This window comes from Hyperoodon ampullatus (assembly GCF_949752795.1).
Source record: "Hyperoodon ampullatus genome assembly, chromosome: 7".
Classification (NCBI taxonomy): Eukaryota; Metazoa; Chordata; class Mammalia; order Artiodactyla; family Ziphiidae; genus Hyperoodon; species Hyperoodon ampullatus.
In genome coordinates this window covers 112,036,606-112,051,607 of record NC_136920.1, presented here as the reverse complement: position 1 = coordinate 112,051,607, position 15,002 = coordinate 112,036,606, and the positions used below count along the sequence as shown (strand labels likewise).

General features: G+C 40.7%; 1 protein-coding gene across 2 annotated transcripts in view; it reads right to left on the bottom strand.

Moving 5' to 3' along the window:
* PGR (progesterone receptor) overlaps window positions 1–10,477 on the bottom strand; it is a gene marked incomplete at both ends in the record, with an annotated part of 98,264 nt that extends 87,787 nt beyond the window's left edge. Inside the window, 2 exons of one of the 2 annotated variants that reach the window (XM_079707642.1) lie at window positions 7,435–7,586; window positions 8,838–10,477. In XM_079707642.1, the coding sequence (XP_079563768.1) occupies window positions 7,435–7,586; window positions 8,838–10,477 (1,792 nt within the window). The remainder of the gene's footprint in view (window positions 1–7,434; window positions 7,587–8,837) is intronic. The other variant, XM_079707643.1, reaches the window with a different exon arrangement.
* Window positions 10,478–15,002: the final 4,525 nt, after the last annotated feature.

Genomic DNA, 15,002 nt, shown 5'->3' with positions numbered 1-15,002 from the left:
AAAATAAACAAAACCAAAAGCTGGTTCTCTGAAAAGATCAATAAAATCAATAAGCCTCTAGAGAGGACAACTAATAAAAAAGAGAGAGGACACAAATTACTAATATCAGAAATGAAAGAGGAGACATCACTATAGATTCTATGGACATTAAATGAACAATAAATAATACCATGAACAACTCTATGCTTACAAACTTGATAACCTAGATGAAATGGACCAATGCTTTGAGAGTCACAATCTGCCAAAACTCACATGAGAAAAAACAGACAATCTGAATAGGCCTTTAGCTATATAAAGCTATATAAATAATTAATAACTTTCCAAAACAGAAAGCCCCATGCCCAGATGGGTTCAATGATGAATTCTACCAAACATTTAAGGAAGAAATGTTACCAATTCTCTACATTCTCTTTCAGAGATGAAAACAGAGAGAATGTTTCCTAACTCATTCTATAAGGCCACCATTATACTAATACAAAATTAGACAAAGACATTATAAGAAAAGAAAACTATAGACTAATATCTGTCATGAATATAGATGCAAAAAACCTCAACAAAATCTTAGCAAATCAAATACAAAAAAGTATAAAAATGAATTGTACATCATGACCAAATGGGATTCAACCCAAGTATGCAAGACTAGTTCAACATTTGAAAATTAATGTGTTCCATCCTATTAACAAGCTAAAAAAGAAAAATCACTTGATCATATCAACAGATGCAGAAAAGGCATTTGACAAAAGCCAACAATCACTCATGAAAACTCTATTAGTGAACTAAAAATAGAGAGGAACTTTCTCAACTTGATAAAAATATCTACAAAAAATCTACAGTTAATGTCACACTTAATGGTGAGAAGCTAGAAGACTTTCCATTAGATTAGGAACAAGCCAAAGATATCTCCTCTCATCACTCATTTTCAACACTGTAGTGGGAGTCCTACAAATGCAATAGGACAAAAAAAGAATATAAGAGATATACTCATTGGGAAGAAAGAGATAAAACTGTCTTTGTTTGCAGATGATATGTTCTTCTATGTAGAAAATCCAAAAAGAATTGACAAAACAACTCCTGGAAGAAATAAGCAATTATAGCAAGGTCACAGGATACAAGATTAATATACAAAAGTCAGTTGCTTTCCTATGTACCAGAAATGAATAAGTGAAATTTTAAATTAAAAACACAATACATTTACATTAGTACCCCCAAAAATGAAGTACTTAGGTATAAATGTAACAAAATATGTATAAGGTTTATATGGAGAAAATCATAAAACTCTAATAAATGGGCTAAAAGAACTAAATAAATGGGGAGATATTCCATGTTCATGGATAGGAAGATTCAATATTGTCAAGATGTCAGTTCTTCCCAAAACGATCTACAGATATAAGCCCAATCAAAATCCCAGAAGGCAATTTTATGGATATTAACAAAAGATTCTAAAGTTTATATGGAGAGGCAAAAGACCCAAGATAGGAAACACAATACTGAAGTTGGAGGACTGACACTACCTGACTTTAAGATTTATGATAAAGCTACAAAAATCAAGACATTGTGGTATTGGTGAAAGAACAGACTAATAGATGGATAGAACAGAATAGAAAGCGTAAAAATAGAACCACATAGATATAGTCAACTTATCTTTAACAAAGGAGTAAAGGCAATACAATGGAGAAAGGACAGTTTCTTCAACAAGTAGTGTTAGAATAACTGGACACTTATATGCAAAAAAGTGAATCTAGACACAGACATTACACCCTTTACAAATATGCACTCAAAATGTATCACAGAACTAAATATAAAATGCAAAACAATAAAACTCCTAAAAGAAAGATAACATAGGAGCAAATCCAGATGACCTTGAGTTTGGTGATACATTTTTAGATCTAATACCAAAGTCATAATCCAGGAAAGAAAGAACTGAGAAACCAGATTTCACTAAAAGTAAAATTTTCTGCTATGTGAAAGACACTGCCAAGAGAATAAAGAGACAGAGTGGGACAAAATATTTGCAAGATACATATCTGATAAAGCCTGTTATCAAAATATATTAAAAAAAAACAAAAAAAAACCCTCTTAAAACTCAACAGAAAGAAAACAAAAAATAGGCCAAAGACCTTAACAAACACTTCATCAAAGAAGATATACAGATGTCAAATAAGCATATGAAAACATACTTCACATAATATGTCATCAGGGAAATTTAAGTCAAAACAATAATGAGCTACCACTACACACCTATTAGAATGGCCAAAATCTAAAGCACTGAGAAACACAAATGCTGACAAGGACATGAAACAAGAGGAACTCTCATTTATTGAGAGTGGGACTGTAAAATGGTACAGCCACTTTGGAAGACAATTTGGTGGTTCCTTACAAAACTAAACATACTCTTACCAAGCAATTGCACTCCTTGCTATTTGCCCTAAGCAGTTGAAAATTGATGTGCACACAAATACCTGCAGACAGATATTCATAGCAGCTTTATTCGTAATTGCCAAAACCTGGAAGCAACCAAGATGTCCTTTAGTAGGTGAATGGATAAATAAACTGTGGAATATCCAGACAATAGAATGTTATACAGCACTAAAAATAAATGAACTTTTCACATGGAAGAAGGTTAAATGCATATTGCTAAGGGAAAAACCTGATTTGAAAAGGCTTCCTACTGTATGATTCCAACTATATGACATTCTGGAAAAGGCAAAATACTATGGTGACAATATAAATATTAGTGGTTGACAGGAGTTGGGGAGGAGGAAGGGACAAATAGGCAGAGCACAGAGGATTTGGAAGGGCAGCAAAAATACTCTGGATGGTGCTCGAACCATGGATGCATGTCATTATACATTCGTCCAAACCCAATGAATGTTACAAAACCAAGAATGAACCCTAATGTAAACTATGGACTTTTGGTGATTATGACGTGTCAATGTAGGTTCATCAGTTATACCACTCTGGTGGAGGACTGTGATAATAGGGGAAGCTATGTATGTGTCATGGCAGGAGGTACATAGGAAATCTCTGTACCTTCCTCTCAATTTTGCTGTAAACCTAAAATTGCTCTAAAAAATAATAAAACCTTTTAAAAATTTGAATGTTCATCATTTCTGTTTTGGAAGTCATATCAGGGAGAATGATGCTATCAAGTCAGTTTTCATTTTTAGACTATGACACCAACTCTACTCAACTTCAGAAAGAAATATGTTTTTCTTAAAAATACTTCATTTCTGTTCAGTTTCTTCTGTGGTCTGCTTATGATGGTGTCTTTCTAATTCCAAAAGACTTTTCCCACCATCCCCAGCTTCTGTCAGAAGGGTCAATTCTCTAGCTGTCCAGGCATAACCCATTCATTTAGCACATCTATAACTTGATACCTGCATGCTAATTGATAGAATGTCCCTTCCCTCCACTACACTAAAAACTCCACTAGTGCTGCAGCCAGTTAGGTCTGTCCTGTTTTACTGCTTTTCAACTAGCACCTAGCATAGTGCCTGGCATACAGCAGGTGCTCAATAAATATTTGGTTAATTAATACATGAACAAAAAATTAGATGAACATAGAGTAAATTATGCTAAGTGAAATAAGACAGACAGAGAAAGACAAATACCACATGGTATCAGTTACATGTGGAATCAAAAAAATAAGTTGAATTCATAGAAACAGAGAGCAGAGGAGTGGTTACCAGAGGCTGGAGGATGGGGAAATAGGGAGAGGTTGGTAAAAGGATACAAACTTTCAGGTATAAGGTAAATAAATAAGGTCTAGGGTCTAATGTATAATATCGTGACTGTAATAGATAACATTGTACAGTACTGTATAATTGAAATTTGCTAGGAGAGTAGAACTTAAACCTTCCTGCCAAAAAGAAAGGCAAATAAGTGAGGTGATAGATATGTTAATCAACTTGATGGGGGGGGGAATTCTTTTACCATGCACATATACACCAAATCATCACATTGTACACTTTAAATAATCTTACAATTTTATTTGTCAGTTGTACCTCAATAAAGATAGAAAAAATGAGGCTAACAATGTAATATAATTAAAAATCCATCAATACCTACTTAGCCTAGTATCTTCTAAATAGTATGTTTCAACTGTATTACAATGTTTCCCAACCATATTCCATCAAATGTATTCACTATAAATGCTGTCACAGTGTAAAACATGCAAAGAATAATAGCTTGGCATCATCTGTTATGACTGATTCATTTAGCAAACAGTTATATTCTGAATGTTTAGTATATTCCTAGCACTGAGCTAGTCACGGTGCATACAGAGGTAAGCCAGTGAGAAATGATCTTTTCCTTCTTAATACAAGGCCAGTAGCCTGCATTTATAGGACTGGCAGGTCATTATGACTTCTCCTTGAAAGGTATTAAGGCAATTTCTGACCACTTCCTGGTTCAGTCCTAGTATTAGTAAAGGAATGCAATGGGCTATTCAACCAATTACTCTTTGGCTAATTCATTTTTTTTTCCCTCAGCTTAAGAGAGGTCATTTCTCCCCACCCCATACCCCTACTTCCTCAGTGGTATCTTTTTTCTCTGCCTCTTCTCTTTTCTGTCTCATACCGAGGGAAATCCAGTTTTCCTGGGTGACTTCTTCATAGGCATTATTGTCTCCCACTTCTGACTTGGAGGAGAGGTGGGGAAACTGCCTCTTGGCCCCTAACTGTGTCTTCTCATTGCTGCCTTTAATGTGGAGTTAGTATCACCCATCCATTTACGTCACACACTTCTAATCACCCTTGATCTTGAATTCTCCATTAGGATTCATTTTTACCTTCCTAGATGTTTTATCACTTGACTCACATTTTTTCTTCCAACACTCTATTGTTTCTTTTTGGAATTTAAACTGAATTTCCTATTATGAGAACGGAAGTACATTATAAGGCTTAAATGAGTTAAGACCCATAAAACACTTAGTCACTGGCACATGGAAAGCACTCCCGTATGCCAGTATTATCATTACCCTTGGTAACATTCATATCCATATTTTTGACTATTGACTTTCAATTTCTGGACATATTGGCATCCACACATAGTTCTACCTTGAAGCAGCTTATCACACAGCCTTACTTTAAGATTTCAAACCTGATATTTTTCTCCAATTACAAAAATTCTCCTCCTCATCTTTCTCACTCTTGAAAACTTCCAGAACATTCTCTTTTCTTGGCTTAAATCACTGATTTAAGCAAGCACTGGCAATCAAACTTCCTAATCTTTAACTCTAATAATTTTCTAATATGAATCTTCGAGTCTTAGTCAGTCTAATCTTAATCTCTTCACTGTTCCTTGAACATACACACTTACAAGCTCTCCTCAGTGTCCAGAGATCAATAATCTTACTTGTCCTTTAATAGCCAAATGAATGATTTACCAACATCTATCTTGAGCTCCTCTTTGTAAATATTGCTGAATAAAGGTACTTCATTTCTATCACTCAAAACTAAAACAGAACCACGCCAACAGTAGTGGTCCAACAAATGCTTTCTAAGAGTAAATTTGGGAAGACTTCCTTTATGTTTAGGATGCTATTCTGATAATAATGATGTGAAAGCATTCATATTTTAATTATTCTTGGTGCTATATGCGCTTTTGAAGTAACTTTCAAGAATGAAGTAGCATTTGTCATATATCTACTTTTGCATACCATCTCTGATTTATAAGCATTGCAATTAAAGAAAATCTAGCCTGTGTTGAGTAACAGTCAGCTACCGACTAGCTGTATGCTCTTTAGAAACTCATTATGTCTTTGGGACTTGTGTATCTGTAAAATGAGGGAGGTGGGCTAGCATAAACTGGCTTTTAGAGGACTCCAAGGGGGTCATTCACTTAAGAATTAGACTAAGGAGACTGTAAGCATAAAGAAAGTCATCTTAATGCAGGGGTGAATGCTCAAGAAACCAGAACCAAAGTCAGATGGGAATAGTAATTCCAATTACACACCGGAGAATTGACTCTTCCACTCAAAGGACTTCAAACTGTAACTATGACTAAATGATGTCAGTTGGAAAGTTAAGGCTACTGTCAGTTGTCCCGTTTTCTCACATAACCTCTTGTCACAGTACCTCAACTAATTTAAAATGCATTTAAAACCCCCTGAAGCTGAATACATATGTTCAACATCAGTTAAATACATTCATCCTTTGGGGAAAACAATCATGTTCTAGAAATACACAAAGCGATTATTTTTTATGAAGAATTAATTTCAGTAGGAGGGGTACACATACCATTAATAAATAGTTGGGAATCATTTTCATCAAAAGGGCATAGCAGTTGTAAAGAATTATATGTTAGCTATCTACAGGGCTAGTGAATTTTTTTGTTAAATGTCTTTTGGGTTAATATTCTTTTGGTTAAAATGTGTATTAAATATGCATGTCAACTCCTTTGAACTCTCCCTTAAGGTAAAAATTCCCCACTCCCTCCTTTCCTGCTCATAAGTAGAGGGCTCTTGAAATTAGAGAACTCACAAACAGGAAGCAAAAAAGCAGACATTCAGATCTTTGGTTCCTTGTGTAGGTGTGATATCAGAACTCCAGAGAGAACCCTAAACTCACGTCAGTTTGTTATAAAATACACTTACTGCTAGAATTCAAATGTGAAATGATGTTTAAATGTATTTCTGTCTTCAGATATAAATGTGTTTGGCTGCTTAGAGTTTAGTGTAGATAGAAAGAAATTAAAACATATATTCTATGAAAGGTCAAGTCTGAAATACACTATGCAAGTCAATCCAAAATCATTAGGTAAATATGTAATTTAGATGATTTTAAAAACATGAAAGCCTTACTTAAAGGAAAATACTTCTTCAGAAATTATATAACTGTGATGTCTAAATTTTTCTTTTGCTTTAAGCTGTTTACACCTATTTCCTATACACTTACAAAAGTATACTAAACAAAAAGGGAACTTTTAAACTTTGTTTAGAATTACCATTATATAATTATTAAATAAACATGCATGTAGGGAAAAGACAAAATCATGTAGGAAAATTTGTAACTGCATAATATATATGTACATATAGAATTTTGACAACTTTTACCGTTTTTCTTTTGAAAGAAAAATTTAATTTGGTATATATTATATATAATATATGTGATAGAAATGTAAAAATACAATCAGAACAAATCTGTTTCTTTAAAGTTAAATAGTTAATGAACAATGTTCACATTGTTCCCAAGATTAGTATGACTTGTGTCTAATATTAAAAGCATTAGTCAAATAGTATGCAATTATAATATCCAACCCTATTCAATATGGAGTATTATAAATAAAAATATATTGTTAAAACATCATCATATAAGTTATACGAAAATATCACCATTTCTTAGAGGAAGCGAGGGCTGATTAAAATCTATAAAATATTAGATGGTCTCCATTTACAATTAAATCAACAAGAAAGGATCGGGGAAAGGAGCCTACCTTCCATTGCCCTTTTAAAGAAGACCTTACAGCTCCCACAGGTAAGGACACCATAATGACAGCCTGATGCTTCATCCCCACAGATTAAACAAATCTTCTGAGGTAATGACTCGAAGCTGTACTGTGGGCTCTGGCTGGCTTCTGAATCCGGCCTTGAAATGCAAAACAAAGTACTCCATTTATTTTTAGGTGCACCACTATCTAATACTAAAGTTTTCTTAACCCAGAATTGACAGAGTGAAAGGGTTTTTAGAAAATAGAACCGAATACACTTGAAAGACATGCAAACTAAACTTGATGTACTACCTGTTACTGGATTCATCAGACTGGCAAAGTTATTAGCCCTTCATCAGGAGCACCAACACGAAAGAATAATAAATAATTAATATATAATTTTATATCCAGAAAAAAATCTTTCTACAAAACTCCTTATAGAGAATCAATTCAGTCTCTGACAAATCAAATGCTATGACCTTGTACGCTGGGTAACGATTAACGTGGTTTTGCTTTAAGAGTACAATCATACTTAGTGATGCCACTGAGTTTTTAAAACTCAACTCTGTAATGAAACAAGAATATGTGTTTGTCATTTTAAAGTATTGTTCAGTATACTGCCACTGTTTTGACTATTCACAACACAAGATTCCAAACCGAGAGCATTTTTTCTTTTTTCTTTAAAATTCCATTACTCCCGTAGGTAAATTAAAATGTTTTTTAAAACCTGTGTGAAAAAAAGTTGCAGCGAACTCGACACAATATTAGAATACAAGGTACTGCAGCGATTGATGTTTCAATCCGTAATGTAAACATATTACACATAAATTAATTTTAATCTTGAGATTCGTATGAAAATGAAGCGGTCGAGTGTCCAGACCCCTGAGACTGTTCTGCTTTGGGCTCTGGCCCGCTACCCAACATCCAGTGCCACCCCTCCCGGGAGAACGGGGCGTTAATGTCTCCTCTCCAAGACAGACATTCCCAGTAATTGTCCTTCTACGAAGAAAAGCATTTTATAAGGCCCCCGACTCGCCGCACCCCTTCCGCTCCGCGGGGCTACAGCGGACCTAGAGTGACGCTGCACTTTTAGAAATCACGGCTGGTCTCGTCTTGGGATCGCGCAGATCTGAAAAGTGTAGAAACATATTTTCGGGGAGGTACGCTCCAGAAACAGCATATTCTGCGCCCCCTTGGTGTCCCCCCAAAAAATGAGGAGAAGAGGTAAGGAAAAGGAAGCCAACCTGTGCTGTGCCCCGCCCCGGCCACCCACCCCTCGCGGCCACTCGAGGGAGCCGGAGCCGGAGCCGGAGCCGGAGCCGGGCGCTGAGGGCCGGGAGCTGGCGGCGGCCAGCGGCCGCACCGCTACTCTCGCGACGCGCCGGGCGCGCCCCGCCCCGGGCCCTCACCTCAGGTAGTTGAGATAGGGCTGGTAGACCTGCGGCAGGCCCTCCTTGAGCACCGCGGCCTGGTAGCCGAGCTGCGGGAGCCCGTTGAGGCCGAGCGGCGGGTAGAGCGCTGTGGCCGCCCCGGCGGCGGCGGCGGCGGCCGAGGCCGAGGTGGACGGCAGGCCGTCCCGCGGCAGCAGGCAGGCGCCCGCGCCCGGCCCCTTGCAGGGTGGCGGGGCGAACGGGCTCTGCTGGGGCGGCGCGCCCTCCGCCTTGTACAGGATGCACTCCAGGGTCGAGCCCGACGAGGACGCGGACGAGACAGACGCACCGACAGGTGCGGCGGCGGCCGCCCCTTCCCCGGGTCTGGACGACGGCGCTCGCGTAGGCAGCGCCGGCGGCGCCAGCGGGAAATCCGGGAAGACGGCGGGGTTGGCACCCGCCACCAGGTACGGCCGCGGGGAGCGCGCGGCGGCCTCGGCGCCTTCCTCCTCCTCCTTGATCTTCAGGGCGGGCGGCTGGAAGTCTCCATAGATCGGGAATGCGTCGTCCTTGGGCTCGGCGTCGGGCTGGTACGCGCAGTCGGGGAAGTCGCCGGACGCGACCTGGGCGGACGAGGCCGAGGGCGGGCCCCGCGGCGGGGCAAAGGCGCTGACTGCCGCGGCCCCGCCGTCATAGTTATCCCCCTCTAGCAGCTGCCGGGTGCGGGCGGCCAGGAAGGCCGAGTTGAGCGGCAGGATGGGCACGTGGATAAAATCCATCACCGTAGTGGCCAGCGGGGAGCGCCCGGGCGCCGCTGGCGCGTCGTGCTCCGCCAGGGCGGCCCTGGGCGCCGTGAAGCGGGAATCTTCCTTGGGGACCAGGGCGATGCCTCCTGCGGCCGACCCTGGAGCAGCGGTCGCGGCTCCTCCTCCGGCCGCCGGGCCTCCCGCCGGCCGGGCTTTGCCCTTCAGAGGCGGACCCAAGGAGCCCTCGGACTCGGAGCCATCCTCCTCCTCCACCTCCACCACAGCGGGCTGCGGAGAGGGCTTCACTGCGGCCCCGGGCCAGTGATGGCTCCCGGCCGTCGGGGGCAGCAGCTGCCGGGACGGTGCCAGGCCCCTGGGCAGCACTTTCTGGGCAGCTGCCGTCCCGGAGCTGTCACCAGCCTTGCCTTCTGGTCGGCTCATGAGCGGGGTCAATACCCCCTGGGTGGCAGGGGCAGTCCGGGCGTCTTGGGGGAGCTCGGGGCTAAAGAGGCACCAAGGGCTGGTGGCCTCGCAGACGGGCGGGCTGGCGTGGCTCTGCCCAGGAACCGAAGGCGCCAGTAGCGTGTCCAAGACACTGTCCAGCAGTCCGCTGTCCTTTTCTGGGGGTCTAGAGGTGCCACCTCCAGCACCCTCTGTGGCTTCAATTCTGGAATACGCCCCCTCCACGTCTGACAGCGACTGCTGGTCCTGAGTCTTCCCGTCTGGGTCCTGACCCTGGCAGGGCCGAGGGAAGAGCAGCCCGTCCAGGGAGAGGGGTATGACCGAGGCTGCAGGCGACGCGTCCGAGGTCTCGCTCGCCCGAAAGGGGCCTGTGTCCCGGCGTCCCAGCAGAGGGGATCCGACCTGGGTCGGGGAGGGCGCTCTGCCCGCCACGTGGGGAGCCCGGGGATCCTTTGCCTTCCGCTCAGTCATGACGACCCGGACTCCCCTTTTCTCCTCCCCTGTCTCTGGGGAGGAGGGATAGGGGAAGGACGAGGGGGGGTCAGGAATACAAGAGCAGCGGGGGGAGGAAATAGGTGTTGAATTTGGCTGGACCGGACGGTGGAGAGGGGGCGTGAAATCTCCACCTCCTGGGTCGGAAGGGGGCGGCACCGATCAGCTGCCCTTGCCCTCGGTCCGGTAGGCACGGGAGGGGTGGCAGTTGCTCCGTCCTTGAGGCAGGTGGGGAGAGCAGGCGAAGGCCGTTGTAGGGATCTCGCTTCCTAACTGGGAGAGTTCTCCAAGAGAGTTCCCGACTTCAGTCTGCGGACAGGAGACGCAGAGTACTCACAAGTCGGCACTCGAGTGGCGGCGGCTTCGAAAGCGAGGCAAAGCGGATCTCTCTCTCGACTCTTTCTCCCGCTTCAGTGCCGCGTTGCTCCCAATCCCCGACTGCATTCCACTTCCCTTCTCACTAAAACCCTGGGGCTACTTTGGCCTCTCGGCAGAGCCCATCCTCAGGAACAGCCTTGTTTCTGCCGGCTCCCTATAGTTGGCGACAACCATCTCTGCAGCTCTCACATTTCTCGGCAGTCCGGGGGGACGAAACGCCTATAGTTGCAGATTCCACTCAAATGCCAAGGGAAACTAGTTCTCACTGAGAATGCTGCTCACACACCAGACCCTCGCTTACTCAGATATTACTAGGCTTAACTGGAGTAGTGACAGCCAGTAGACTAGCCCCACCGCTTTCTAACAACGCCTCCTCCCTATCTGGAGGCCCCGCCCAAAGTCCCTCCCTGCCCCAATTATGGACCAGATCTGAAATTGTGGAGCTGGTATTTCCAACCGCTAGTCTGAATAACAGGTACTGTGGGATGGAACTTCATAAGCATATTAGATTGTGTACGACCAATTAAGAATTATGCCCAATCTAACTGGAAAAGCGAATGGATTTTATCAGAAGCTGAATTCTCAGGATTTCAGTTTTGTAAAGATTTTACATAGAGGAAAATATATGGCTATGTGTATTATTTTTTAGAATAAAAGTATCAAGGATGACCCTAAATAACATGAAAGAGATTTTCTCTCTTATGACTTCCATAAAAGTGAGTATTTTCAAATTTCTCTTGCTACAACCAACATGTCTTGCTCCTCGTGAACAGTTCTCAATGTGGCAGAGAAATTTGGGAGTGGGAGATAGTTGATAACACTTACCTACGTGTACAGGAAGTTTGGATGTTGTGTGTCACACTTTGATTTGTCCTAAGGAATGCATTCCAACTTTTAACAAATAGCACTTTAAGGAAAGTTTTGTTTAGCTGCAGCTTATATCCTGTGCTACATCGTAAATTCCTCAATAGAGATGTTAAATTGTATTTTTCTCCCCTCAGCATTCTTATTCTTTAAAATAATCTTTGAGTTTTTTAAGCAGATCACCTCTTGCCTCCTGAAGATATGGTAGAGAGAGGGGGGAGTAGTGCAATATATTTGAGATGCAGAGTTATAAGCTAATGATCTCTGTGCTGAACCCAAGACCGTTGGGTATCCTGACATCGTCTTAAATATACCATGTTCAAAAGTGAATTAATCATTTGGAAAATTCCTCGAAGTTCTATCTGTGCTGATGCCCCACAGATTCTCTCAGCTAGGTTTAGAGAATACGCTGGAAGACTCCAAGACTCCAGGATGGGCAGAGATACTAGAGGTAAGGATCCTGGATCCCTGAATCACCTGGGGAGGGTCTACATGAGTGAGAAATAAATTTTATCATTTTAGGCCATTGGATTTTGGAATCCATTTTTCCAGCCATTAGCTTACTCTGACCGACTAATTTTAAATATAAAGGAGTTAGGCAGGTAGAGGAGGGGTGAAGAGAACTCCAGGAAGCAGATATAGTATGTTCATAGGACATCAAATAGGAAGACATAATATGGGGACTGCAAGGAGGCCATTATGGATAGAGCATAGAGTAAATGTGGGCATGGAAGAGGATAAGGCTAGAGAGATGAACTAATTTATTATTAATAATACTGTTATTTTTGCTTTGGAGCTTTCCCTTTTCCAATCTATTTTAAACCACTTAACATGCTTTACTGGATATAACTCATATACCATAGAGTTCACCTGTTTTAAAGTTACAATTCAATGGTTTTTAGCATATGCACAGTTGTATAACTATCACCACTATTAATTTTAGAACATTTACATCACCCCAAAAAGAAACCTCACACCCATTAATAGTCACTCCTCATTTTCCCTTAAAACCTTTCAACAGCCTCTGAGTGTACTTTCCTTCTCTCTGCATTTGCCTATTCTGGACATTTCATATAAATAGAATCATACCATATGTGTTCTTTTTTGCTGGCTTCTTTCACCTAGCATAATGTTTTCAAGGTGCAGCCACATGGTAGCATGTATCAGTACTTCACTCCTTTTTATTGCTAAATAATATTTTATTGTATGGATATACTATGTTTGATTATCCATTTAGCAGTTGTTGGACATTTGGGCTGTTTCTACTTGTAGGCTATTATGAATAATGTTGTTATTAACATTCATGTACCAGTTTTCGTGTGAACATATATTTTCATTTCTCTGGCGTATATACCTAGGATTAGAACTGCTGGGTCATATGGTAACTCTAGGTTTAACCTTTTGAGGAACTGCAGACTGTTTTCTAAAGTGACTGGACATATTACATTTACACCTGCAGTGTAGGAAGGTTCCAATTTCTCCACATCCTCAGAAACACCTGTTATTGTCTTTTTATTATAGCCCTCATAGTGTGTGTCAGTGAAGTAGTATTTCACTTTGGTTTTGATGTACACTTCCCTGATGATTAGTGCCATAGAATCTGTAGATTTTGTAGAATCTGGATAGCACTGCCAGGTAGTCTTCTACGACTTTTACATGTGTTAACTTATTTAATCCTTCAACAGTCCCATGAAGTAAGTACTGTTATCTGCATTTCATAGTTGAGAATACTGAAGCTCAGTGTTTCCCATTATTATTAAGTTAATAAGTAGCATAGCCATATTTGATCCCAGGCAATCAAATGCCTCAAATACCAGACTTCTTAGGAGTGTGATTTTTAAATAGCAAATGGCTCAGGATGTGGGTTCCAGGTTGCTGCAGCCATAAAATTGGCACTAAGTCTCATTTTAAATGACACACTATATTTGGCTTAATTTTGATTGACTATAAAAATTCCCTCAAACCAGACAAGTCTGACTAGGATATTTCCATAAGATTGAAAGTCTTGAAGTAAGGAAACAATAATAAAGATGCTCAGCATATCCTAAATCACCATTATGCCATGAAATTTGATTCTGGGTGATTAGCATTGTTGGCACAAGAATTCCTAAAAATATGAATCTTTGAGTGAAACAAAGTCACTAGTTAAATATACTGGTTAAAAATAGAATTACCATATGATCCAGTAATTCCACTCTTGGATATTTATCCAAAGAAAACACAGACACTAATTAGAAAAGATATATGTACCTCTATGTTCATTGCAACATTACTTACAATAGCTAAGATATGGAAGCAACCTAAGTGCCCATTAATAGCTGAATGGATAAAGATGAAGGTGTGATATATATATATATGTATATAAATAATAGGATACTACTCAGCCATAGAAAAGAATCTTACCATTTGCAACAACATGGATGAACTGTGAGGGCATTATGTTAAGTGAAATAAGTCAGACAGAGAAAGACAAATACTGTATGATTTCACTTATATGTAGAATCTAAAAGAAGAAAACAAATGAACAAACATAATAAAACAGAAACAGAGTTATAGACACAGAGAAAAAACAGGTGGTTGCCAGAGGGAAGGGGATGATGGTGATGGGGTATGAAAGAAATAGGTGAGGGAGATTAAGTGGTACAAACTTCCAGTTGCAAAATAAATGAGTCAGGGATATGATATGCACAGTGTGGGGAATATAGTAACTATGTAATATTTTTGTATAGTGACGTATTGTAACTAGACTTATCGTGGTGATCATTTTGAAATGTATAGAAACATTGAATCACTATATTGTGTAATAGGAACTAACATAGTGTTGTAGGTCAATTACACTTCAAAAACAAACCAACAAACAAACAAACTCATATAAAAAGAGATCAGATTTGTGGGTACTAGAGGCAGGGGATGTGGAATTGGATGAAAGCAGTCAAAAGGTACAAACTCCCAGTTATAAGATAAATAAGTGCTAAAAATGTACAACATGATAAATATAATTAACACTGCTTATGTATGAAAGTTGTTAAGCGAATAAATCCTGAGTTCTCATCACAAGGAAAAATTTTTTTTTCTATTTCTTTAATGTTTTATCTATATAAGATGTGGGTGTTCATTAAACTTATTGTGATAATCATTTCATGAAGTATGTAAATCAAAGCCTTATGCTGTACACCTTAAACTTAATACAGTGCTGTATATCAATTATATCTCAATAAAACTGGAAGAAAAAAACTCACTGGTTAAATTCAGGTGTTATAGG